Source organism: Tachysurus fulvidraco, chromosome 2 (genome assembly GCF_022655615.1).
Source record: "Tachysurus fulvidraco isolate hzauxx_2018 chromosome 2, HZAU_PFXX_2.0, whole genome shotgun sequence".
NCBI lineage: Eukaryota > Metazoa > Chordata > Actinopteri > Siluriformes > Bagridae > Tachysurus > Tachysurus fulvidraco.
The window spans coordinates 11,216,715-11,244,566 of record NC_062519.1 but is presented as its reverse complement, the minus strand read 5'-3'; the positions used below and the strand labels follow the sequence as shown (position 1 = coordinate 11,244,566).

The 27,852-nt window shown below is 38.3% G+C and overlaps 1 protein-coding gene across 2 annotated transcripts; it reads left to right on the top strand.

Annotated features, from left to right (window-relative positions):
- On the top strand, positions 1–27,852 carry LOC113641265 (constitutive coactivator of PPAR-gamma-like protein 1 homolog). Of its 2 annotated transcripts, none has more exons than XM_027143859.2 (17): positions 1–762; positions 2,803–3,049; positions 3,593–3,675; positions 4,732–4,860; positions 4,947–5,037; positions 6,083–6,180; positions 12,403–12,593; positions 15,336–15,420; positions 15,538–15,759; positions 15,944–16,115; positions 18,288–18,537; positions 18,993–19,107; positions 19,987–20,166; positions 20,718–20,901; positions 22,697–22,835; positions 24,671–24,767; positions 25,957–27,852. In XM_027143859.2, the coding sequence occupies exons 1-17, from the start codon at positions 289–291 to the stop codon at positions 26,242–26,244; spliced, it is 3,045 nt and encodes a 1,014-aa protein (XP_026999660.1). In that variant the 5' UTR covers positions 1–288; the 3' UTR covers positions 26,245–27,852. The 2 variants fall into 2 exon arrangements, with proteins under 2 accessions (XP_026999660.1, XP_026999659.1); XM_027143858.2 differs by having other exon boundaries at positions 2–762; positions 19,987–20,196.

The window sequence follows — 27,852 nt, the reverse complement described above, 5'->3', positions numbered from 1 at the left end:
GTCACTCTGCTCCGTCTCTCAGCTCAGCTCGCTGCGCTCTAGACCACAGACATGGCTCCGTAGGACTGCACATGGCGGCCAGCGGCCATGAACCAAAATACCCCCACAACTCACCAAAAATAATAACAAATCTTGATTTGATTAATTTCGGACTCATCAATTCCATCCTTGGCAATATTTGTTTTGTTTTCAGCGTAGGCGAGAGTTTGAGGCAGAGGCTGCTTGGAACTCCTCGCTATTTTAACTTACATTTTTACTTCCCTAGCTTTAATTCCCCCCTCAGCAGTCATGGGTGTTCAAGGCTTTCAGGAGTACATCGAGAAGCACTGCCCGAGCGCCGTGGTGCCGGTGGAGCTGCAGAAGCTGGCGCGAGGGAGTCTGGTGGGAGGCGGCAGGCAGAGGCCGCCGCAGGGCCCGTTGCGCTTGCTAGTGGACGCGGAGAACTGCGTGCACCGGCTCTACGGCGGCTTCTACACCGACTGGGTCGGTGGCGGCCAGTGGAACCACATGCTCGGCTACCTGGCTGCTCTGGCCAAGGCCTGCTTTAACGGTAACATCCAGCTGCAGGTGTGCTTCAACGGTGCGCTGGAAAAGGGCCGCCTGCACGAGTGGGTGAAGCGTCAGGTGAACGACCGGCAGACCGCGCAGCAGATTGTCAGCCACGTCCAGAACAAGGGAACCCCGCCACCCAAAGTCTGGTTTTTACCGCCTGTGTGTATGGCACACTGCATCCGCCTGGCGCTCCTCAGATTCCGGATTGAAGTAAGTTAGCTACCATTAGCGTCACGTAACAGGAGTACATTAGTTTCATGACAATTACACTTGTGACTAGTTTTCCTTTGGAGCTACAGTAGTATTTCGCGGCAACGAGCCTGGATTCGACTCGTTCACGAAGAAATATCGCCTAATGTAAAGCTGTTAATGTAGTTTTCCCAGGATATACTAATAAAATGTTCAGTTTAGTTAGCAAAGTAGCTATCTGTGTACTTGTAGAAGCTACCAGCAGCCACTTGTTAACGGGGTTTTACAACATTTTCCTTATGACAAATAACTTGTCAACACGTGTATGACACTTTTTTTTGGGGAAAAAAACTATCTAATTTAATCGAGGCCTACGTTACAGACGGAGATCATTGTTTTCCTCCGAAGTAAAGACAGATTGAGCTAGTAGCATTTCAGCTGTTGATTTTGGCTATATGTTCTCCTTTAGTCTCTGTGCAAGCGCACTATTAAACCTTTAAAAGTATTGTCTTCATTATGGTGCTATGTTCAGTTTGTTAGCTAAATACAGATGATGAGTGAATCACACTCACATCATCATCATCAACTGACACAAGTACAAGCTGTCATCTGAAACCGATCAGCTGGCTAGATAACTGTCCACAGAACATGCTAGCATTCTAGGCCTTGTTATAATCCATAGGCTGCTAAAGTTGTATACATGCTTTCACGTTCTCCTTGTAGATTAAACGGTTTCCTTAAAAACAATAGTTGACCACCTTTCCTTCTTCTCTGTCCAATAAAAGGAAGTCTCGAGAATTTTTCAAATTAACTACGGTATTGGTTGGTCTTGTAAACCGCAGATTATTTAGTTTCACTTAAAGTCATTTCACATTCATTATTTTCAAACTGTGATTAGTCACTCCACCAAAAGGCCAAAGTAATCAGAATAAATAGTGGGGATATTATCATGGTATTAGGTTGTCTGTTTCGACCTGCCTCTGTCCTGCTCTGATAGGTTACTTTAAGGAGTTTTATGGCGACACTATAGGAAACCCAACGCACTGATAGGCCAGACAGATGGACATCACATAAGCTGAGTCCACAACTCCGGGACACACAACAAACAGGCCCTGATTAAGCTGGTTGGGTTGAGTCTTTTCCTGAAATGGTTGAGGAGACCTGGAATCTGAAACCATGCTGTTTTATATTTCATCAGTGAATATTTTTGAGAATAAACAAGTTCTTTCTCCTCCCAAGGCACATGTGAAATCTTTTGATATTTATTATTATAACTTAGCTATCAGTATTGACCTGTTTTTGATTGATTATTAACCGAAACCTCTTTCGTTACATTAAGTGTTCATTAGGCTTGTGATATATTGATGTTTTTTGCTTTTGATTTACCATTTGAAAGCCTAAAAGTACAACAGTTGACATCTTTTCAGGTTTAAGGGAGAAATAAGGCCAGATGTAGGTAGTATGGTCGGCTGCTGTTGTTGTTGTTGTTGTTTTTTTTAATTAACAATTCAAACACATTTTGTCACCATATCATATTGTTAGATTTATTAGAATTTATTAAATGTCTTTAAAGATCCATAGTTCAGTTTTACTACATATTACATATATCACAGAGACTTGGCTTGCCTAGATGGCAAACTGTGAGATTCTGAACACGATAGTGTTGGAGCTTTGAAAGCTGATCTGTTTGAGCAGAGCGTTCAGAGGAAGAGCCCAGAGAGCTGAACAGACTAAAGGATTAAAATGCTGTTGCATACCTCAGTTTAGTTTGAGATGAAGCAAGGGCTCAATCCCACTAGCATTTTAATCAGCCGGTAGTAAAACAGCATTATGGGTGTTCTAGGAAACCAAGGTGCCATTGAATAAAGTAAATTAATTGCAAAATGGTAACAATTTTGTGTTCACAAATTAATGGGGGTTGGTATGTGATCCAGTAGGAAGTTAATGGATTTCTCTTCTGATTATTTATGAATTAAATGCTAGTAATTATTTAGGATTCTGAAAGTATCAAGTTTACATCTTTGATAAATTTTTTTTAGTAGTGTTTGTTTCTTTTCCCAGGTTGTGCAGAGCATTGAGGATCATCATCAGGAAGTAATCATCTTACATAGAGAGAATGGGTTCCATGGCTTGGTAGCCTATGATTCTGATTATGGTCTGTGCAACATTCCATATTACTTCAGTGCCCACGCTCTAAAGCTCAGCCGTAACGGCAAGAGCCTAACCACCAGCCAGTACCTGATGCATGAAGTTGCCAAGCAGCTGGATCTCAATCCAAATAGCTTTGTAATTTTTGCTTCACTCTTAGGTAAGCTATATTATCAGTGAATAAGTTACCAATGAGTTTGAGATGATTTTTTTTTAGTAGTAGAGGGATTGAAGCTGACAGTTTGTTCAAGTTACCCTACGTTCACACTAATCAGCGAATAAAAATGTATTTTCTGTGTACACATTTGGCACAGCGCTACAGTGTTTGTGATGGCAGTGAACAACTTGGTGACAATGTGACGAGCGCAATTTGGCCTTAAATTTTCTCAATTTTATGCATATTATGTATGAAAAAAGTGGCTCAGATGGTTCCTTGGAAAAATTGTTTGGCACATCTAGTATGACTTGCTTGAGTTCTCTAATCAAACCAAAATTTAGTCTCTAAATACAGGTAATTTTGTTTGATGCACAAATATAGTGAAAAAATACAATTGTTGCGATTTTTCTGCTATTCCACTGCACTGTATGTTAATAAGTGACAGACAGTGGTCATTACATGGCCACAAGTGACATGAGTGATATGTCGCTTGCTGTAGAGATCTGCCCCTGTTTAGAAAGTGCTTTGTGTGTTGCTTGTTTGCAGGGAATCACATTTTGCCTGATGAGGATCTTGCTGCCTTTCACTGGAGTTTACTTGGCCCAGAGCACCCTTTAGCATCCCTGAAGGTACAGTAATCATCCACTAAAAAACAAGGGTATGTTCATAGTCTTGTTTTTTTTCCCCCTCCTTCAATTATAATTGCTTTTTTGCATGCACTATCCCTGCATGTTCTCAAAGACCAAGTGAGTCTCTGTAAGTGTTTACAAATGTTCGAAAATAAGACTTGCCCTTGTGTTACATTCCCTTTGCAGTAAACCATGGTGCTTAGGTTCCTTGGTAACGACTGAAATGAGGTCTGGCAAGTAACTCTCAGGGACTGTGTTGAAGAACTTTAACCTGATGTGTTTGTTCAGCCCAAAACTTCTGTCTCTATTTTTTTTTCTTAAAAGAAATTTACTTATGTACCTTGCATAACTGTTTACCCCTTGAACTTTTCCACATTTTGCTTAGCTACAACCTGGAACTGAAATGGACTTGCTTAGGGGTAACATGAATGCTGTCCTTGCCTTAATTTTGGTGTATAGTCCTTTAAACAGATTTGTGTTAGTACAAGGTTTTGGGGATTTTTTTTATATATAACCAGTCCCTGAATGACACTTTTCCTGAGCTTTGTTCTTATAACTTCTTGGTTTTTCTAATTATGACAGAGGAATTCATACTGAAATCATGTACTGTAACAGATTTTTGCATTATTGAATTATTATTATTCTATTATTTCCTACTTTAATGGGGCACAATATCTGGGCACAGACTTTCCAAACTAATGCAAAAATCATATTTTTTCCCCACCACATCAATGAGCAAGGCAGATGAGCTATCACTGTCAAGAACATTTTAGTTCCAGGTTGTAATAATGCAAATGTAAAAGTAGTCAGGGCATGTGAACACTAGCCATTGTGTCAGCGGTTCAATATATAAGTGGAGTTGTTAACTCTCAATGTTTTTCTGTGCTTTTCTTGCCACAGCTCTTGTGGTTTTCTGTGGCTCTTTTACCTGATTCTTTTACTGGTTCTGAGAGAATTAGGTCTAGTCCCGAATGATTCAAAATCAGTGTTTTGCCCTGTTGCTTTCATGCCAAGAAAAAGGCCTGGAGCAGTGACAAGTACTTGGATTATTCTTAGGTCCGTGCCCATCAGCTAGTACTTCCTCCCTGTGATGTTGTGATAAGAGCTGTGGCAGAGTATGTGCACAACTTGCAGGATGTCAATGACCTTGAAGCCATTGCTAAAGACATATTCAAGCACTCCCAGGTATGCCTACTTGTTTCTCTAGTATCTCCTTTTAGCAATCTTCCTTATACAATTTGAGTCAACCTTTTTTGCTTGGCTGTTTCCAGTCCAGGATTGATGACAAACTTGTACGCTTTAAGAAAGCAGTGGAGTATTATTCAGCTGCCAGTAAACCTCCCCAGTCCTCCTCTTATATAGGTAAGTTCATGTTTTCTTCATTTTTTAAGCATTTCTTTCTGTCTTGAGTTTTTTTGTGGCTTGCTCAAGTCCAGGTTGGACAGACAAGCTCTGTCTTTCTAAGCAGTTTCCCAGCCTCAGATCTCACAGTAAAGCTTGAATTTTTTTTGCTATCCCCCAGACCTTGTGTGCACTTTGGAATGGCTTTTATGTCCCATGCATACAAATAGGCTTCTTGCATCTGATTTGTATGTATGTGTGTATGTGTGTGTATATATATATTATACACACACACATGTTGTGAAATTCCTCCAAAAGTACTACATTTTCGTACCGGAATTACAAAAGCAGCATTAGAGGTGTGGATTTGAAAATAATCTAAGAATTTTATAACAAAAATCAGATGCAAGAAGCCTATTTGTATGTATTATATATATATATATAAAACCAGATATGAACCCACTATTATAAGTTCCAGGATTTCATTGGCAAGTCAACATGAACCTTTGTTCATTGTTTGGCTGTGGCTGCTTTTTATTTTATTTATGCATTTATTCTTCTATGTTTCCTTTGATGATGTATGTTCTTATGCTTTATGTTGCAATGTACTTGTGATTTGTGGTCATTGTTCTATTGTATTATGTTAAAGCACAAAAAAATAAATAAACAGTAGACCAATGTCTGAGAGGATAAGCAATACAATTTTAGAATGTAATTTACAAATATCTTTGAATATTGTCTTCTATCTAACTCCTATTGTGTCAGTAAGTTTGTGTCAGCAGTGGTCCTTTTCAGTAGTGACATCTCAATAATAGGTGTCTGTAGGCTCCAGGTGCAGTGCATGAGCTTCAGAGATTTCTTCCATATTCACTAGAACTCATTTTTTTCTTGAATGTGTTCAAGATTGCCACACAAGGCCAAAGGACAGGAAAGCAAGGGGCAATGAATGCATGGCTTAACTGTATGTAAAAAGAGAACAGAATGCTTGGTCTTTTTTCTAATTCCCAGTGAGTACAAGGTCTTGCGTTTCTATCCTATAGTATATTTTTCTTCTGTGTGCCTGCAGCCAGACCAAAGCGGCTTGGAGTTCCCGAATCCTCGCCACTGTACGCGTATCCACCAATGCCCAACATTCCACAGCCCTTTCTCCCGCAGCAGCCTGTGGTGAGTGCTAAACTCATGCCCCACCTACAGACAGTGTGAATATGAGTGTTGAGTACAAGTACACACCGCAGCCATCGGTCATGACAACACAATAAATTGTCAGGCTTGCTTGCTTGCTTATCTCTATCTATCTATCTATCTATCTATCTATCTATCTATCTATCTATCTATCTATCTATCTATCTATCTATCTATCTATCTATCTATCTATCTATCTATTTTGTGCACAAGTTGCTCAAAAGGCCAGTGTAAATCATAAAAATATATCTGGAACATAATGATTATTAATGATTTTGCAAATGGACAACTTGGAAAGTTAACATTAGTAGCTTTGGGGTCAATTGCCAGGCTTGCATTTAGGGCTGGGCGATATGACCTAAAAAAAAAATCCCTGATTTTTTCACAAAAAATCCGATTTACGATTTAAATTAATTTTCCCCCTACTACTAAAAAAGCAATCTGCAGATTGCAAAAACAAGTTCAAAACAAGTTTTTACTTTATTTTGTTTTGATTTTCCCTTCTGGGATTCTGATTCAAACTGTTTGTAAATGTTTCTAAGACGGTAGGTTGTTTTTTGCGGGTGTGTTTGTGCTGCCGCGGTCTTTTTCATTTCGCAGGGCACAGCATCTCCTCCCACTCGACAGCATGCCTCTGTTTAAGGTGCTGCAGTAAATTACTTGTACTGCTACCTTTGCTAGCAACAGACTTTAAAAACACTTTGCAGCGGGGTGTTTTGTTCTGCGTCTGACGCCGCAAAACCGAACCAATTCCATATGACAGATGACAATGTGACTTTCTTGGGAACGAGTTCTTCCCTACTCGCTGCCATGTTGTTTGTGTATTTCCCTGGAAATAAGTGCATCCTGTATCTCTATGGCAAACGTGAGGGGGGAGGGCGGAGCCCATTCGAAACTACGGGAGCTTAGAGGGGAGCGTCAGCGGATGTTAAAGAGAAATCCGATATTCATTCAAACAAGTCGATTACACATTCGAGTAAATCGCCCAGCCCTATTTGCTTTCTATGATGAGTGTGTTGAGAATACAGTAAATAGTTAGAATTACAAAAACAATAGGTGACATGCAGTTGTTGAGAGAACCGGATTTGATCAAAAAAGTTTTATCTTGTAGTGAAGTTAGGGAGTTATTATTAAGGGCTTTTTGTAGAATAGACTGCTTAGTAAACTCTGTAAACTAATGTTATAAACTTTTCATATTTAAATTGTAATATTTGATACTTATGCTCATGCATTGTCCCTTAACAGCTCATCCATCATGTGAAACTGGAATATGTTTTTTCAAATAATTGTTTTCCATTCAAACAGTGCACCTCTGTACAATGATATTACTAGATAGTACTAATTTATAATAGCTTATAGGGCTCTCACAATTATGATATTTGGGTGACTAATTGTCAAATAAGTAATTGCGATTATGCCTGTTTTCGGGCTTTAGCAATTAATTGTTTGTTTTAGGGCTATGAAGATTAATTGTTAATGGTATACAATTAACACACCACACATTTAATATAGTTATTTATTCAGTGAATAATATACACTGTATCTTTCAGAAATCTGAAAATGAAAAAAACACAATCAGGGTTTTTCCTGGGTCAAAATTGGTCTTCGGTGGTGGCTGACATGGTCATCCACACACAGCAAAGAGTACACTAGTACCCACATGATCCGAAAGCCCAATATTGACAATAAATGTTAAATTTAAAATAAATACAAAGAAACAGTTTGTGATTTTTCCTTATCCTATTTATTCATGAAAAAATTATCACTGTCAGCCTAGATATTAAAAGAAAGCGATTACAACGTATTTTACATGTAAACATCATCAATACCAAAGTATATTTGAAATATCAAAGGTATCACAATTTATCTATTTACAAATATCACAGCCTGCAGATGAACATTTAACTCGTCTCTTTTAATTAACACTGCAGAACCTTTTTAAAAGACTGTCGATTTCAGTCTGATGGGGCCTATCCACAGCCACCTTGCAGCATACGTCTAAATGTTGGTAGCATTAAATACGTACCGTTTAAAGGTGTAATAGCGTAATTTTTTACCATTTAAAATTTAATAAAATTAGCAGCTAGCTAGCAACAGGTTACTTTGTGCTTTGATCTGTGCTGGTTCTCTCCGTCACTCCGTCAGTAGCCTGCTTCACTCACAAAACCTAATTACACATCAAAAAATCGTTTTGGCGGCCGCCAAAAATTTTTCAATGTAGGGAAAAACCCTGACAATACAGTACCATAAGAAAAGACTGTAGATTCCAAATTAAACCATATTTACATATGCAGTAAATCACAATAAACTATGACCATAACCGAACAAGCCATAAATGTCACAGATGTCACATCTACAAAGGCCTGGTAGATTAAAGGAAAGAAACACTTTCTCTGGCTTAAGACAACATCTTACTTGGGTCACAATATTGTCAGATGTATTGAACATTCTTTCTGAAGCAGTACTTATTGCACAAATGCATTTTAACTTTTTTGTCAGTTTGGAAATTAAAGGAAACCCGGATTCATTATCTCGCCACCATAGCAGAGGATCTTCTGCAGTATCTAGTGCCTCTTCCTGTAGGTACCGTGACAGTTCAGCATCAGCTTTTACTGTGTTTGGGAACACGTGGGTAGACGGTTGAGCTCTTCTGTGTTGTAGTACATCACACAGGCTCTTTTGGTGCAGGAGGTGTTATATCCACATTTTGTCACTGATTTGTTAAGACAATGTTAAGAGTGAAGGGCAGCGGTTATCTTAAATTATATATCTTAAAATATATATTTACATGAATAACATTTATCAAATATTTATACAGTGCATTTCCCACCTTCCTCCTCTCTTGCTCTATCATCTTCATCTCTTTTAAATGCAGGGTCTCAGATTTTTGAGAAATGCTTCAGGAAACAGTCGGGCCGAATAATAAACAAACAAACAAAAAAAAATCAAAACAAACGTGTAGCCAATGAGCAGAAAGGGCCAGGGCTTGTCAAAACACGCGGAGAGAGTCTTCAGTGCGCATGTGTGACATGCGGTTTTAGCATTGACATGGAGGATAAAAACAAAGAAAGAAAGCGAAGAAAGGCTTACGATAAGGCAAGAAGTATGGCCCGTATTCTTAATGTAGGATCAGCTTTCCAGCACTGGAGAGAACTGAAGGAGCGGGAAGTTGGCCAAATATTCACAGATTGGAGTTTCCCGAGTCAATAACTCCTGAGCTAAATGCTGTTACTACACAAATAACACCTTTTTTCTGTCTCACTAATGTAGAGAGGAAGCTACAACCGTGTTTTGCTAATAAGTGTTTAGCTCAGGAGTTATTGACTCGGGAAACTCCAATCTGTGAATATGTGGCCAACTTTGCTTAATACGCCGAGGTCGCTTTTTTCCTTCTCGATAGGTGAGTAATGTTGGTTTTGCTTTGTTTCACAGAAGTAATATATGCCGTCCTTTGCATGATTATGCTTGTGTGTCATTTTTGCTTGTTTGTTTATCTGCAATCGTATTGTTCTTGCCTTCAGCTATGATGATGACACATTTCTTTCCATTATTTGCCTGGGTTACGTATGTATGTGTGGGCGGAGCTATCAATACAGGGTGGGACCCATTTGCGTTAGGGGCGTGTTTGTTTTGGTGATTTCAAATGTTGACATTGGCTTTCAAAAATCAGAGACCCTGCCTTTAAAAGCTCGTCTTTGGTGTCACTGCTGTTTCTCCAGAGTGACCCCTGTACCTTGGCTCAAGAAGGACAGCCTTTCTCAGGAGCTCTTGAAGATTAGCTGGGCTATTTAAAGTTTAAAAGGTCCAGCACCAGCTTCACGGAAGACACTGTCACATACTTTTCCCCTGACATTTAAATATATTTAATATTAATCTTGCATTTTTTATTATATAAATCTTTATATTACCCTTTTGTTTCAAGTTTATGCTCTGTAAAGCTGCTTTGAGACCAATTGTTGAAAGCGCTATACAAATAAATTTGAATTTGATAAAACATCAGTGAAATCAGCCAGAGGTTTCAGTGCTGCATTGATGGACTCAAGGGCACATACCTCCTACCAGGTCTGGTTCAGGTACCCATGTTTTCTGTCATCAATCAGGGCACGTCTGTTTGCAAGTAGTTGTTCCAGAGCTCTGTAAATCATTTTTGCTTCATACCCCATCGGGTAGAGACATCGTGGAGGAATTATGACACATTTTTTTAGTTTAGTATTGTCAACTACATTTAGTTTTTTAACTACATTTACTTTACAAAAATAGTTCAGATACAAATTTGTGATACAATCAATTGGAAATAAGGATTAATAATTATTTCACTTTACACTACATTAGTTATTTTATACATGCATACAGGCATACATACATATAATAATTATATATAATAATAATTAATAGAGTTAAATTAAATCATCATTAATCCTCTAATTGAAATTATTAGATAGATGGTTAGATAGATATTATGTTAGGGCATGTTGGTCTCAGTCTGCCTTTTTCAGGTCTCTTTTCTTTATCCAGCTCATACTGAAGGTGGTTAACAGATTTCTGCACAGTCCTAGGGCACGAGCTGTGCTCTCTTTTTCACTAGCTATAGCATTTGTGACAGCCAAATAGCCATAGCCAAACAGGTTTGCCCACTCCAACAATATTAGCTCCATTATCTGTGGTAATGCAGGACTTTTTTTCATGTAATTCCCAATCTGATGAAATACACTTTAATGCTAGATTTTCAGCTGGGTGGTTTTCTGTGGTGTACCTTGTCTCTAGACATTTTGACCCTAGAGATCAGTCATCTGTGAGGTAATGCACTGTCAAGCTTATGTACGGAGTGATGTTTGAGCTGGACCACTTGTCTGTAGTAGTGGAATAAAAAGGAGTTTTTTCAGATGTTTGATAATATCTTTTTTTACTTGATTGTTCAAAAATCGGGATTGCCATTTTGGAAATGTATGTTTTTTCAGACAAATCATATTGCTTGTCAAAGTTCTGAAGCATTTCTTTAAATGCTGTTTTTCCACCCTGTCAAACGGCTGCATGTCCTTCGCAATGTACCTCATAACACTGTCTGCCAGTGTGCTCCGTTTAATGCTGTCACATTTATATTTTGTTAACCGTTTGAAAGCCTCCGCTGTTGGCAGCTGACGGGATGTATGTGCGGCTGTGGATGCCTTGCAAATTCACTGGGATGATGTGTCTTTAGATCTTGTCCAGACAGGTGCTGTTGTTTTTTGTGTTCGATATCAGATCTATCCTTGCTGTATTATTGTGCTGATATGGTTCAGTGATGCAAAACTCGGCCTATCAGTGTCATTTAAAATTGACACTCATATTTGCTTAGCTTAATGAATGCAGAGAAAGCATGTTGGAAGGAGGGTGCTGCAGGTACTACAAGATCCTTCTTGTGGCTAATCTAATTGCACAATAATTGTGGTTGGATACAACAACCGTGGTTATGTCAAACAATTGCTATCATACAGTTATTTAATAATCATGACCGCCTCAATAGCTTATTTAATTAAATTCACTTATAGATTTTTCCTGTTCCATCTGTATAGTTGAAATGCTGACATGGTTTTGAAAATAAAATAATTAAATAAACTCAAATAAAACCACAGAAAAAAAGTATCTCCATCTTTCTCAAAGCTCTTCAAATTCTATAGGTTGTCTTATTTTACTCTACCTCGTTGGAACCTGACTGTAAGTGGATTGGTTTGATTGTGTCTGAATGTGTCTGCATGGTGCCTTGTGATGGACTGAAATGTATTCACAAGAAAATCCAAAACAAAGTGCAACAACGATTTATATGCATTTAGTAACATATTCCTTTATGCTTTATCAACCAACTGGTTTAACCTTGGGACCAAAGAACTAAAGAATGTGTGCAAGTACCGTCATCCTCCTCAACAGAGAACCCACAAGCTAGTACCAAATTGTCCACGTAATTCAGAAAGGGAAAGAGATTTACCAGGTCATCAAAGAAGAGACCATTTGCCATTGTTGCAAGCCCAGGCTGTTGCTTGTTGCAAGTAGCCAAGCCACTATTAATTGAAAGGCATTAAGCTTTTAATTTTATAATTGCATTATAATATATCCACTCTTAACATAGAAGTACAAAGAACAAACCTGTGCTTATTACTTCTGGCCAATTCAAAATAACTGTCAGACAATGAATTACATTGTCCCTGTTCTTCTCCATTTCATTCTCAGAGCCAGCAGAACTCCTCTGGGTTGATGGCTAAAGGGCCCTCGGATCAGAATAACTTCAGCGACATTCCACATGACGGCAAGCAACACACACCGCTATATGAGCGGGCTTCTCCAAATCCTGTCGAGATGGTCTTCAATGCCTCGTCCACTTCATCATCCGAAAATGAGGAAAACAATGGCTCCACTGCCAAGTGAGTAGTGAAATGTCTGAGAAAGCTCCCACTGCAACTTTTACAGCAAAGTGCTTTCTGCTAGACTGTATTATTTTTTGCTTTTATATTGAGATGGGGCATTAAAGAGTGTCATTTCATAATCCGTAAATCAGTCATGATTCTTCAGACCCAATGTAATATGTAAAATAATAATAATAATTATATATATACATGCGGATTTAGTGGGGCACGGTACATGAAAAAACACCCGAACTGTTCGGTTCGCTTGTCTCTGTTCGGTTCGTGTGTGCGTCGAACAGTTCGACGCATGTGCAATGTAGCCCCTTGCTCAGTTTCGCCTCAGACAGTTTCGCGCGAACATACATATAGACAGTAAAAGTTGAGTAAGGAGTGCTGCAGAAATGGCAAGTGGAGGAGATAATGAAGGCTGCCCGGAGTTGGCGGATGCGCCCGCGTTGTTGAAATCCAATATGTTCCCACACACCGGATTTGATGTTACTTACGATGACAACGGAAATAAAACAGTAGATAGAACTGCGACTGTGTGCAAGTATTGTGCAAAATGCATTCAATATGCTAATGGCAACACTAGTTCTAATATGACAGTTGTGTTAAGATGGTTAAACCTATGCTTGACTTTATGATTATACCCTTTGCTATTGTTATAGCCTCATTATATTATGTTATTACATTATATTATACATTTGTTTAAAATATTTTGACTTGTTTAAAAGACAGAGTTTGTAAGAGTTTCTCTTTTTCTTTAAATTTTTTTTTTTGTAAGAGCTACACTGAAGTTGGCAGTTTGATAAACGCAAGTTAATTTCAGTCTTTGTGTGCTAAAAAGGCACAAGTTCCTGTAGAGATAGAGACACATTCTTTTTTTTTTTGCCAAATAAACGAGAAGCATGTCATCATCAATGTCTTCTTTCTTGCTGTATCAAAATCTCACCTAGCTTTTACTCAGAGATGGTCCCAATAATGTGCTTAAAGACGAGTCAGATTCAGTTAGTGCATGATTACATTACAAAAATGTTAATACAGTATCCTAAATTGTGGATAATTAAGCTAATAAGCTATATATCAAATGCTGAAGGAAATTTCTGGAGTATTGAAGATTAAAATAAAAAATAAAAACAAGAACCTTACAGAACCGACAACCGTGACCCTAAAACCGTGATATGAATCGAAATGTGGGTTTTGTGAACCATGCCACCCCTAATATCCTTATATATATTTGGTCCATATTGACATGATAGCATCATGCAGTTGCTGCAGATTTGTCGGAATCTCCCGTTCCACCACATCCCAAAGGTGCTCTATTGGACTGAGATCTGGTGAATGTGGAGGCCATTTGAGTACAGTGAACTCATCGTCATGTTCAAGAAATCAGTCTGAGATGATTCGCGCTTTGACATGGCACGTTATCCTGCTGGAAGCAGCCATCAGAAGATGGGTACACTGTGGTCATAAACGGATGGACATGGTCAGCAACAATACTCGGGTAGGCTGTGGCATTGAAACGATGCTCAATTAGTACTAATGGGCCCAAAGCGTACCACAAAAATATCCCCCACACCATTACACCACCACCATCAGCCTGAACCGTTGATACAAGACAGGATGGATCCATGCCTTCATGTTGTTGACGCCAAATTCTGACCCTACAATCCGAATGTTGCAGCAGAAATCGAGACTAATCAGACCAGGCAACATTTTTGCAATCTTCTATTGTCCAATTTTGGTGAGCCTGTGCGAATTGTAGCCTCTGTTTTCTGTTCTTAGCTGTCAGGAATGGCACCCAGTGTGGTCTGCTGCTGTGATCTGCCTCAAGGTTCGACGTGTTGTGCGTTCAGAGATGCTCTTCTGTATACCTCGGTTGTAATGAGTGGTTATGAGTTACTGTTGCATATCTATCAGCTCGAGCCAGTCTGGTCATTCTCCTCCGATCTCTGGCATCAACAAGGCATTTGCACCCACAGAACTAGTGCTCACTGGATATTTTCTCTTTTTCGGACCATTCTCTGTAAACCCTAGCGATGGTTGTGTGTGAAATTCCCAGTAGATCAGCAGTTTCTGAAATACTCAGACCAGCTCGTCTGGCACCAACAACCATGCCACGTTCAACAAGTCACTCTTGTGACCGTTTTTCCCAGTGTATAAGTTTAGAGTGCATTTATGGTTTATCAACAGAAAAGACCACGTCTATAATGGAATGGAATTATACTACTGGAGGATGCCAGACAAAGAGAGAAACTCTCTCAGAGGCTTTGTATATACCCACGGGCGCTCAGACAAGGCACATGATTGGTTCCCGGCGCGAGATCTGAGCTGAGATCATCGCATCCTTTCCCAGCTTCTTCCCTTGTTGTATCTCACCACTCTCATTCATGCTGTCAACTGTGTCTCGCGTATTGTGTTCGAAATTAACTTTTCGTTAAGCCCTTACAATGCCTTCTAAGTGCCGTGCCCCTGCGAATGATTCCTCTAGTGAGCACAAGAGGAAGAGAAAGATGATGACCATCAGTGAAAAGGTCAAACTTAGGGCCAATCCTACTTCGCAGATTTTCACCTATCACGAGGGGTTCCGGTCCCCATTAACCGCGATAAACTACTACAATTGTAACATATTTTTGATATAAACTTTTTTGTGCTAACTCCAAGTTTGTCCACTGACTAAAGTAATTTAAAACTGTTTAGTTTAAAAACCTCAGCGCATTTTATTACTTATTTATTTATATTTATCTTCTTTGTTTTCAGTCATATAAGTGACTATAAAGGATGGAACAAACAAAGAGATCAGGTGAACAGTGTGCCAGAGGGAGACCTTGAGGACCAAAATAAAGTGGGTAATGCACATATCCAGCAGTGAAATGTTGTTAATTGATCGCAGTTGAGATGTGTATAATGCAGTAGTGTAATTTCCTTCTCGCATGATGCTCTATTCTTTCTTCTCGTACAGTCTGAGCCTTCTGTGACCTCCCCTATGGGTCAAGGCACAGTGGTCCGAGGTCATCATGGTGTCAATGCCCAGATTCCATCTCTACTCTCAATGCCAACCAGAAACCATATGGACATCACCACGCCACCTTTGCCTTTGGTGGCACCTGAGGTGCTGCGAGTAGCTGAACACAGACACAAGAAGGGCCTCATGCACCCTTACATCTACCACATTCTCACTAAGGTCTGTTTTCAGGCTGTAACATCACCTATGAGCTTTAAATATATACAGAATCTTGTGTACATTTATTAATTACAAGCAGACCTTGTCAAGCTTTGAGAATTAAAGGTTGTTGAATCCTCATTTAGTTATAGTTGTCATGTCCTCAAAAGTGACTGCCAGCCTGGTTTTTCATCTCTACCTGCAGGGAGAGATAAAGTTGTCAGTTGCAATTGAAGATGAAGCAAATAAGGAGCTGCCATCCGCCGTGCAGCTGTACCGACCTATCCGCCAGTATGTTTATGGTGTGCTCTTCAGCCTGGCTGAGGCCAAGAAGAAAGCGGAGAGGCAGGCAATGAGAAGAAATCGCCTCCCAGAATGTAAGGAGCATACACTGCAAACATATAATTAATTACCCATCCTCCTTTGCTTTTGTCAGAAATGTTTTAGTGTGGCCCACATGTTGCCTGGATCCGGTTTAGAGATTTGCTGGTGTATTGTAAAAATATGTTGATGTAGCTACACAGTGGTGTGAAAAAGTGTTTGCCCCTTCCTGATTTTGTATTTTTTTTGCACGTTTGTCACACTATAATGTTTCAGCCGGTCAAACAGATTTAAATATTAGTCAAAGATAATGCAAGTAAACACAACATGCAGTTTTTAAATGAAGGTTTTCATTATTAAGGGAAAACCAAATCCAAACCTACAAGGCCCTGTGTGAAAAAGTGTTTAAAACATAACTGTGGTTTATCAGGCCACACCTGTTCACAGTCAAGAAATCACTTGTACCCCTTTTCCACCAAAAAGAACCGGGTGCTGGTTCAGAGCTGGTGCTGGTGCTTGTTCAAAGGTTTCTGGTTTCATTATTTTATCATTAACACAGAAAAAAGTTAGCCTTAGCATGTAGCTACCTACTATAATGTGTGCTGATAATTGTTCATATTGCGGTAAAGTAAAAGTGTATTAAAAATTAGTATACTTAAGGTATATTATCAAATGCGCAAACAGTTCTAACGGTTCTTAAGTCTAGACCAGCGACGTTTTGGTGCTACTTAAGAACCACTTTTCCTGCTTCAGAGCCGGTGCTTTGGCTGTTGAAAAAGAAAGAACTGGTTCTAAATTAGGCTCTGGCTCCGAACCAGCACTCAAACTGCCTTGGTGGAAAAGGGGCTCTAAAGACCTGACTGACAAATTGAAGTAGACCGAAAGTTCCTCAAAAGCTACCCATCATACCGAGATCCAAAGAAATTCAGGAACAAATGAGAGAAAGTAATTGAGATCTATCAGTCTGGAAAAGGTTATAAAGCCATTTCTAATGCTTTGGGACTCCAGCGAACCACAATGAGAGCCATTATCAACAAATGGCAAAAACATGGAACAGTCAGTGGTGAATCTTCCCAGGAGTGGCCGGTTGACCAAAATTACCCCAAGAGTGCAGCAACGACTTATCCAAGATGTCACAAAAGACCCCACAACAACATCCAAAGAACTGCAGGCCTCCCTTGCCTCAGTTAAGGTCAGTGTTCATGACAAAAGAAAGAGACTAGGCAAAAATGGCCTGTATGGCAGAGTTCCAAGATGAAAAACTGCTGCTGCATAAAGGCTTGTCTCAGTTTTGCCAGAAAACTTGATCTTGATGATCCCCAAGACTTTTGGAAAAATACTCTGTGTACTGACGAGACAGAAGTGTAACTTTTGGAAGGTGTGTACCCCATTACATCTGGCGTAAAAGTAACACTGCATTTCAGAAAAAGAACATCATACAACAGTAAAAAAAGATGGTGGTGGTGTGATGGTCTGGGGCTGTTTTGCTGCTTCAGGACCTGGAAGACTTGCTGTGATAAATGGAACCATGAATTCTGCTGTCTACCGAAAAATCCTGAAGTACAATGTGAGGCCATCTGTTCATGACCTCAAGCTGAAGCGAACATGGGTTCTGCAACAGGAAAATTATCCAAAACACATCAGCAAGTCCACCTCTGAAAGCTGTGTATACAATGCATAAAATCATGCACATACAGCTTCAGGAAGTGGAAGAAATTAGAAACTCTGAGTTTTAATGTGGCATGGTTATCATAGTCACATGACCTGGTTTAAGTATTTTAGAAACTTCTAATCTCCTGCGAATTTCACACACAGCTTTCTCTAGAGTTTAAACAAAATTCCTGAGTGAAGAGAATCTGCAGGCTGAAATACCTTGTTGATAAAAGATCAGAATAGACTGAGCAGACTGGTTTGACATGAAACAACTTATACAACACACCATACCTTGAGGTGAATGGGATACGACAGCAGAAGACCACAACGGGTTCCTCTCCTGTCAGCCAAGAATCACACTATCATGAGCTCAAGCTTTCCAATCATGGGTAGTTGCAGACCAGAAAATAATGTGATTTATTGTCCATTAAAATAAGTACTTTTAATTTAAGTACTTATTAGTGCCTTTCTGTAGGTGTAACATGATTTTTCACAAGGAACAAATGACCACAGTAAAAATATGCCAGCAGCCACAGAAATCCAACCCTTTACTTTCCTTTTCCATCTAAAAACAGATCAGCCTGCTGTTATAAAAGAGTGGTCAGCCTACAAGGGTAAATCGCCACACACTCCTGAGCTGGTTGAGGCCCTTTCCTTCCGTGAGTGGACCTGTCCCAACCTGAAAAAACTGTGGCTGGGCAAGGCAGTGGAAGACAAGAACCGGCGCATAAGGGCTTTCCTGGCCTGCATGAGGTCGGATACTCCAGCCATACTAAACCCTGCAAATGTTCCCGCTCATCTCATGGTGCTCTGCTGCATACTGCGGTGAGAGAACACGCACATACACAAAAAGCTGCAGGCCTATATCACAGCCAAAAGTGAACGTTTCATAGGATGTAGGATACTCTCTGTTCACCTTCATGATGATTACACAAGACTTGCAGACTTTCAGTGGTTGATTTTTTTCTTCTTCATTTTCTAGATGAAGTTTAAACAAATATCCACAGTGTTTCTTATATTAAATCAGATTTACTTGGGGTCATTATTTATGATTACTTCTTTGTTTCAGTTAGTCTAATTCTAATTTCACTCTGACTAAACTGCAAAGATCAGATATTATTAACTCATTTATTTATTTATTTACTTACTTACTTACTTACTTACTTATTAACGTTTTGCTGTATGGCTTGATCTGCCTCCAGAAAACCAGTTCTTAGCAGCAGGAGAACTAATTGGTTCCTGTACTTTGTTGTATTTCACTCCTTTGTGTTTTGCTTCAGGTTTATGTTACAATGGCCAGGAGTAAGAATTTTGCGTCGTAACGAACTTGACGCTTTCCTAGCCCAAGCACTTTCTCCTAAACTTTATGAGCCTGACCAACTGCAGGAACTGAAGGTGATTGTGTTGCGACTCTTGTATGTGGAATGTCCTGGGAAAACGCTCTGTCCAAGACTTATTTTTAGTGCAATATAATATATCTGGGTTTTAGTTTGGGTTTAAAGGAGATCACCCATCCAGCACAGAGCAGAAACTTTCCCAGGACCCTCTACATAATCCAATGTAATTTGCTTAGTGGATAATGTTAAAGCATGCTTTAATATATTAGCTGGCTTTGTAGGAAAAGATCCTGCATCTTTCTTTGACTTTGAATATACAGAAATTTGTGTCTTGTGGTTGTTATTTCTCAGTTTATCTTATTTGCTAAATTTGTTCATGGGTACACATGGACATTTGCTACTTGCCTAAGCCATCCACACTGCGTGTTATTTTATCTGTAGCAAGCAAAAGGGGCTGGGCAATATGCCTGAGTAATGAAAACCAACAATGACTTTTAATCTTCACTAATGCTTGAGAAATGATCATCGCTCATTTTGAGAAGAAAAACACAAACCAAAACTACTGAGGTGTGATGTTACAAATACTTAGGAGTGTAGCTATAGCAGGCATCATATATAAAATCCACATAAAGTGATTACATATGTAAAAGAAAAAGATGAAGCATTTAGTTATTTCAGCATGTAGAACAAAGACTTTCCTAACATTTAATTAGTCATTTAGTTGAATACTTTAATGAATTGAAAATAATTTATTCATAGTGAGTCTGTGCTGCTTGGCTGACTGCTGTAGACTGCTCATGCTGGCTGTCTTACCCCTTGTGCTTGGTTCTGTGTTCCTTGCTTCTCATTGCTTCGCTGCTGCTTGATTGGGACACTCGCTTTTTATTTATTTGTCCATTTTCCCTTCAATCTAACAATGCATTTTTTTTGTCTCCAGATTGAAAACCTGGATGCACGAGGTGTACAGCTGGCGGCGCTCTTCATGTGTGGTGTAGACATGGCTTTGCTGGTGAATGACGTGTGTGGTCAGCCAATACCCTGGGAGCACTGCTGCCCGTGGATGTACTTTGATGGCAAGCTGCTGCAGAGCAAGCTGATTGAGGCCACACGAGAAAAGGTCCCACTTCTTGACCTCTGTGATGGTCAGGTAATCATAATTTACCTTCCGCCACTAAAAATTGCGGAAGAGTTATTAAATAGATTTTATGAAGCAAAGAATGAAAAGGTCATTAGAATTTTTTTCACTAAGGTTCACATCATTTATCTTAATGAGATGCTGTATTTAAATACAGATTTTTTATTTTCATCCATTATAAAATATTTTCATTAATATTCCTGAATTAATGTCACTTGAATTTTCCTAATGTATGTAAGATTTATAAATGTGTATATATAAATAATAATTAGATTTTAGACATTGTAATTTGTCTTCTAGATTTTTTTGGTTTTTGTAAAGCTGCTTTGAGACAATGTCCATTGTTTACTGTGCTATACAGATGAATTGACACTGAATGTATACAATAATTACAGCAATTACCTGCAAATCTCATTCTTGATGGGGGAAGGGGTTACAAAATTGCCCAAAATGCTTGCACTATGTAGCATGCCAACTAATTTATAAACCCTTTCAAAATCTGACACTGAGCTCTAAGCCCATCTTAATTTTAGGTAGAACTGGTCTCCAAACTGGAGAAGATGCGCCAGAGTATTATGGAGGGTCTGAACTTCTCTCGGCCTCCTCACCCCCTCACGTTCCCACCTCTGCATGTCATGCCCTTCTACCCCCCCAACAGCACCTTCTACCCACCTCCTCCTCTGCCCCCTGCACCAGGGCGAGGCAGGTCCATGCCAGGCAAGTGATTGTTGTGCTTGATCTGATACTTGATGAGTACTTTTGACTCAAGCTTACTTTTGTTTTAGCAAAAAAAATTACAGATAAGATACTGTGAGAATGCTTTTATTTCAGAGTTACTGACCTGACAATAGGGCTGGGCGATATGGCTGAAAACTGTATCATGATATCAGTGTTTCATATCGGTCGATATCGATAATTATTGATATTTTTATGACCCATTTAAAATAAGGACCAGAAGAAAAATATATTACATTTAAACATTTTTATTTTAAACTTAACCTTCCTCTGATCATAATCCCCTGTTATTAAGACAGAAATGTCAACAAACATGGAAAACTCAAATAATTAAAATGTAAACATAAGTCTAAAGTCACAATGAACACTTAACAATTATCTCTTAACATTTAAGGGGCAAAATGTAAGAAAATCTAAGAAATGCTTAATAAAGTGTAATAAAATAGTGCAAAGTGTTAAAAATAAACATAGAGAAACCTGAGAATCTAGTGCAAGTTTAGTGCTAGGAAGTTCACTAGCTGTTCACCTTCTGGTGACTAAAGTGTATTAAAATATGTTCAGTTTTGTAAACATAAATAAAACTGAGGTAGACTTAGATACATCTGTAATATAAAAAACAAACCTGATACAGTACAATAACATTGTTTGAAATATAAAACCTGCAGAAATATGAAAAAGTAGCTGACTTTTCCTCTTTTATTTACAATTTCCTCTCTCGCTGCAGCTCATTTTCTGCTCATCAGTCGCCGGTTACTGATGAGAAATCCAGCAGACAACGGCGCAACCATACATACTGTTACATGATTAGCTGCTAGTGTGTCACTCCCTACATTGCCAGGTTACCAGAGAGTGAGTGCCTTTGTTAATGCAACCAAACTTGCTTCGCAACCTCTGTTTTTTTCCGACGAAGAATAAAATTTCCGATCAAGAACTTAAAAGTAGAGTCTCCGATGTTTGAAAGCCAATGCTGACATCTGAAATCACCAAAACAAACACACCCCTAACCCAAATGGGTCCCAACCTGTATTTATAGCTCCGCCCACACATACATGCTTAACCCAGGCAACTAACAGAAAGAAATGTGTCTATCATAGCTGAAGGGAAGAACAATACGATTGCAGCGTTTAGCTCAGGAGTTATTGACTCGGGAAACTCGAATCTGTGAATATGCGGCCAACATCCTGCTCCTTCAGTTCTCTCCAGTGCTGGAAAGCTGATCCTATATTTACACAGGTCTTAATCTTGCCTGATCGTAAGCCTTTCTTCGCTTTCTTTCTTTGTTTTCATCCTCCATGTGAATGTTAAAACCGCTTTCTGCTAATGTCACACATGCGCACTGAACACTCTCTCCGCCGCATATTGACAAGACCCACCCCTTTCTGCTCATTGGCTACACGTTTGTTTTGATTTTTGTTTAGTTTGTCGTCCCGACATTTTCTGAAGCATTTCTCAAACATCGGAGACCCTACCTTTAAAAGAACGGTAATAAAAATTACTTTTTCTTTCCGCAAAAAAAAAAAAGAACAAAAAAAAAAATGTAACGTTTTATCGAACACATTTTTTTATTGATATCGATCATGTGTCTATCGCGATACATATAGTTATATCGCCCAGCCCTACCTGACAACAATAAATAGATTTAATAAGCAGACCATGTTAGACAAAATGGTGTTTGGAATGGAAATGGAGAACATTTTTTTAAGAACCACTTCAGTGGTTCTGAACTTTTTTTTAAAAAAAAGTGCTATTAATGACTGAACTGTGTATTTGTGATCAGGACTGCAGGCTATCCCATCACAAGGGGGCAAACTTGAGATTGCTGGCACAGTGGTCGGACAGTGGGCGGGCTCCCGCCGGGGCAGGGGCAGGGGTTCCTTTCCTATTCAGGTTGTATCAGTTGGAGGACCAAGCAGAGGGTGAGTTCTATTGAAGTTTTACTCAACGGGACACATGTTTATTTTAAACAAATTTATAAATGTGTCCTTTGCTCATATCCCAAATCAATTTGGTGTTGATTCTGATTTTCCTGCTCAAACGATTTAGCCTACAATTTAATTATTGGATTTAGTTAAGTTTTGTTCATGAAAGGATTGTCTTTCTAGCAATAATATGTATGATACTTTGGCAAATTGTTTACAAAATTTAAGGAACTTAGATCTCTTTTTTTCTGAATTATCTTTAGTTGTGTAAAAAAAAAGTATTAATGTCTTTGATTTTTCACTTTCATTCTCACTCCTTTCTTTTTTTTAGTATAATAAACAATATATGTTTTTTTTTGTTATTTTATGTGTATTATATGTTATTTTGAAGTGGGTTTTTGCAGCCATCATGTGCGTGTTACAGAAGGGGAAATCTAGACTCTGTCCCTGCAAGATTGGGGTTATGCTGTCCTAGGGCTGGGCGATTTGGCCTAAAATCAAAATCTTGATTAATTGAACATTTTAACTCGATTACGATTAATGAACGATTATTTAATTTTTTTGCCCTCATAGTTCACTGACAAGTTTTGTTTAGTAAATATGCTCACATATTACAAGTGAGATTTTTGAATGAAGGGTGCATTACTTGATTTTAAAATAATTGAAGGAAACACACACTATCTACTATCTATGATTATTTATTGAACATCAATGTAGACAACTGAAATTAAAGCACACATTGCCTATAATGAACAGTCACTTTGTTCTTATAAAAAAAAGGTAAAAATAAATAACTTGCACTTTTGGAAACAAAATAAATTATTTTCAATGTTTTTCATATTAAAAGTAGAAAATAAGCAGTATCTCTTCTAAATAAAATAACTCTTGTATATCCTGTAAATAATATTTTAAACAGTGCATTTCTCATTGTCTGTCGTAATGGCTGAAAGTTTTTCTTCCGCGAGGTCCCATTCAGAAAGCATATCTTTCAGACCTTGCGCAATCATATCTGCCGTGTGATCGGCTGGAAAATATGCCGTCTCAAGGCATCTCTGGCTCAGCTTCCAATCGTCCTCAATGTAGTGCAAAGTAAGGCTCAGGAATGGGTCCATCGTCCTGCGCAGTTCTAGAAAAATTTGATCGCGATGGCACAGTGCATCTTCTGTCGAGAGTTTTAACGAGGTGTTTAAACCCGCTTCGCTCCACTGTAGCCAAGGGAGTCATATCCTTTAATAACAAATAGCGTCAGTTATTTCTTTTCATATCATATTTCATATTCTTTTCATATTTCTTCTTGAACTCTTCTCATACTGTGTGGCATTTGTGAATGCATTTGTTATCGACATTTGCTTTGCGGAGGCACTTGTTGCTGGACGCGTGTCAGTCTCTTTTTTTGTTTTTTTTTTTGAGCCATGCACTGTTCATATTCAGTAACGTGATTGCGCTCCAAGTGTTGAACCAAATACCTTTGGGCGTCAATGTCATCCTTAACGAAGCCAAAATGTGTCCAAACAACGGAGACTGTGTTTCTCTTTGATACAAGCTGCTCTTGTTGCTCAGTTGTCTGAGTGTTTAAGCTCTCCATGCTCGACATTTCAGCGGAATAACGCAACGTAACGGAGCGGGGTCACGTGACTCCACACATGGTAGTGTTGTTAATGGGAAAGTAATAGAAATAATCGACCTGGAAAAATTTTATCGATTATAGGTTCTGAATGTCGATTTCGATTACTTTTCGATTAATTGCCCATCCCCATGCTGTCCTGTTTACAACAACAGTTAAATATCTCCATAATGTTTACATGAAATTTAACCTTTTTTCTTTTGCGTAGACGACCAAGAGGTGTGATTTCAACCCCTCTTATAAGGAGCTTTGGTCGAGGAGTCAGATATCTTGGCAGAGGTTTCAAAAGTCAGGGATTACACCAGGTTAGTTTCACTAATCATTATTTTCCCATCCTTTTACAGTGAAGGTCATGCTCTGATCATGTTGTCTTGGACACATGTCTAAACTATTTAGTTTGTTTATACTGGCTTTCCAGTTTCACATGGTACAATTGAAACAGACTTGCACACTATACAGATAGCAGTGGACAAATGTTTGACTTTTTTTAATTAAAATATGGGAAATTTGGCTGACAAACTAATACTTAAAATATAATTCATGGTTTCAATAGTTATAATATATAATTAACTATTTTATTTAAAAAAGTATTATAAAATAAAAAAAAATTATAATTATAACTTAATGTTCCTAATGCTTTTTCAAATAAGATCTTCTTAATATCCTGTCAGTCTAATTAATATAGATATAATCTTGATCATATTTATCATTTTTATATCTTTAATACATTTTACATTTAATTAGACTTAAAAAAAAAAGCAGTTCAGACAGTGTGAAACTCAGTGTGTCAGTTTTTCACTGATTTTTAAATAGAATCTTTTGAATGTAATTTTGTTCTTTGTCACTTAACTAACTAGCTAAGCAGATTTTAAAATGCTAGAACTTTACTTGTACTTGAGATGCATGCAAATGGGAAAACCTATTCTTTTCAGAACTATACAACTTTTACCATGCGCTTTAATAGGAACCCCTGTACACCTGCTTATTTATGCAGATATTAATGCAGATATAATTTAATAAGCAAATCATGTGGCAGTAGTGCAGTGTACATCATGCAGACACAGGTAAAGAGCTTCAGTTAATGTAAACTTCAGAATGAGGATCAGAATGTGTGAGCTTTAACTGTGGTATGGTTGTCGGTGACCAAATAGCTGGTTTGAGTATTTCAGAAAGAATTTGCCTGACATGATTGGCTGATTGAATAATTGCATAAAATGAGCAGATGTACAAGTATTCCTATTAAAGTTTATTATTTAAGTAAACTGTGAATATAGAAAAAAATCTAAAGATGTCAAAGCAGGAGGGATTTTTCATGGACTAGAATGTTATGCTAATCACATTACGTTATTAACTCTTAACTGCAGCTTTAGATTATATAGGAACATGGCATTATCATTATTTCTACTAGCATACATAATGTTGAAACGATTATTTCAAATTTGCATTTTTTATTATTTAAATAAATTAAGTCATAATGGGGTTCCTGTTTTCCAGAGTAAACCTGTATATGCTAACTCCACCAATGACGTAGGGAAAGAATGGAAGAAACCCAATGCAGAGAGCAAAACCTCATCTGATGGGTCTGTCGTGGCTGAAAACGGGGTGGAGGGCAAAAAGGCGGAGCTTAATGGGAACAAAGTAGCTCCCAACCAACCAGAAAGTGCCTTTAGTAACGACTCCAAAATGTGCAATATGAGTCCTCATTTAACTGCACTAAATACAGACAGTGAGTGCCACAGAGATGAAGTACTGAGCACTGCTGTTTTAAAAACAGAAGAGTAAACCTATTTTTATAGAGAGGGTGAAAGATGGAAGGTTCTGGTATAAGGAAAATCTGGAAAGATGGAAAGCCTACAGTTGGTGTACCTTTTTCCTCTCCAAAAAGTGATTAATAAGGACTTACTGTATGAATAATTATTATTATTATTTTGGGAATCCCTATTTGATGTCAGCAAGCAAGTACATTAAAGATTTTAATGACTTTATAATTTCAAATTTCTCAAAAGTATAGACATAAAAGTATACCAGTTATAGAATACTAGCAGTATATAAGAAGTTATGTCTACTCCTTCCTCACTAATTACCTGTCTCAAACTGCTTATACAGACATTTTATTTTACATTCTCCTGAATTGCTGAAGCCAAAAATCATTTTGGCAGACTTTTTATACTCATATGTTGAGACATTTTACCAATAGTTGGCACCATATATATTTGCCATTGTAACTGATTTTGTGTTGTCACAGTAAATGCTTTTTTTTTCTTTTAAGAAGTGAAACTCAAAACACAAGAATAAAGAGAAGCACGGACACCTTTCTCACTGGGTCATCACTGTGGGTTTAGCTAAAATGTGCAGAAGTGTTTGGAAATAAAGTAAATAGAATAAATACTGCAGCATAGTTTTGATGATCTCCGTGCCATGCTTCAAGTGTTGTAAGAACAGTCAAGAAACAGAAAAATCTTAGAAAAGGTGCAAAAGAGCCAATGACAAATGCCATTCTTTTCTTTGTCAAGAATTGCCAGGCATCAATGATATTAGTGTGGTTTCTTGAATCAATTGTAGAACAGTATGATGGTTTCAGCAACATTTTGCATGGTTCAACTTTAAAAATGGTGTGTAGTTATGCATGTTGTCCCTTTTCTTCCATCTCTACAAGTTCTGTGCCCATTTGCAAAATCTTAAAAAGGCTAATAATCAGTAATAGTCCTTTTAAAGGTGTTAACTGTTAGTCATTAACTGATTTGAGCTAACCTTCAATTTTTGTGATTATTGACCTCTGTTGCATTTACTCCAAAATATCAGATGTTATCTAGCCATTTTAAATATTGTTAACCCTGATATACTCATCCATATCTGTATCCGTTATTGTACTTTGTTTCCGTTTTCTGCATTCAAGTTAGCCAACCATATGTCTGGGGGGAAAAGAGAAAAATCTCTGGGCAGAAAAAAGTTTCAGTCTTCAAATGCCCAGCCCTTCCCGTTCCCTCCCCTTTTCTTAGCTGGAAAACAAAGCAGTGAAATTATATGACCTTCCAATTTTGAGAGTTTAGAGTAAGCAGGTAATCTGTGGGATAATTTTGGTGTTTTGTTTAGTGTTTTCAGAGCTTATTGTACTTCTGAATAAGAATCATTACTTCAAGTTTTCCACCTAATCTTCCTGATGCCTTCCATTACACATTAGTGATCAGAAATATGGTGTATTTCCCTGCCCGCAAGACTAAATAGGCTACCTTAATGTAAGTTGATCGGAGTTTCTTCCTTACTCATAGGGTGTCAAAGAATGATCTACCGTTGGGTTTGAGTGATTGTTGACGGCTTGTGGAGTGATGTATTTGAAGAAAATTGAATGCAACTTACAATGCTTAATAAAAGTCTATTCTTTTAGTATAA

Bases quoted from the DNA above. Each gene is read 5' to 3' on its own strand.
- LOC113641265 (XM_027143858.2), top strand. From the start codon at position 289: ATGGGTGTTCAAGGCTTTCAGGAGTACATCGAGAAGCACTGCCCGAGC. The intron at 3,676-4,731 runs GTACAGTAATCA...GATTATTCTTAG, and splicing joins ACCCTTTAGCATCCCTGAAG to GTCCGTGCCCATCAGCTAGT. The intron at 18,538-18,992 runs GTGAGAGAACAC...GTTTTGCTTCAG, and splicing joins GTGCTCTGCTGCATACTGCG to GTTTATGTTACAATGGCCAG.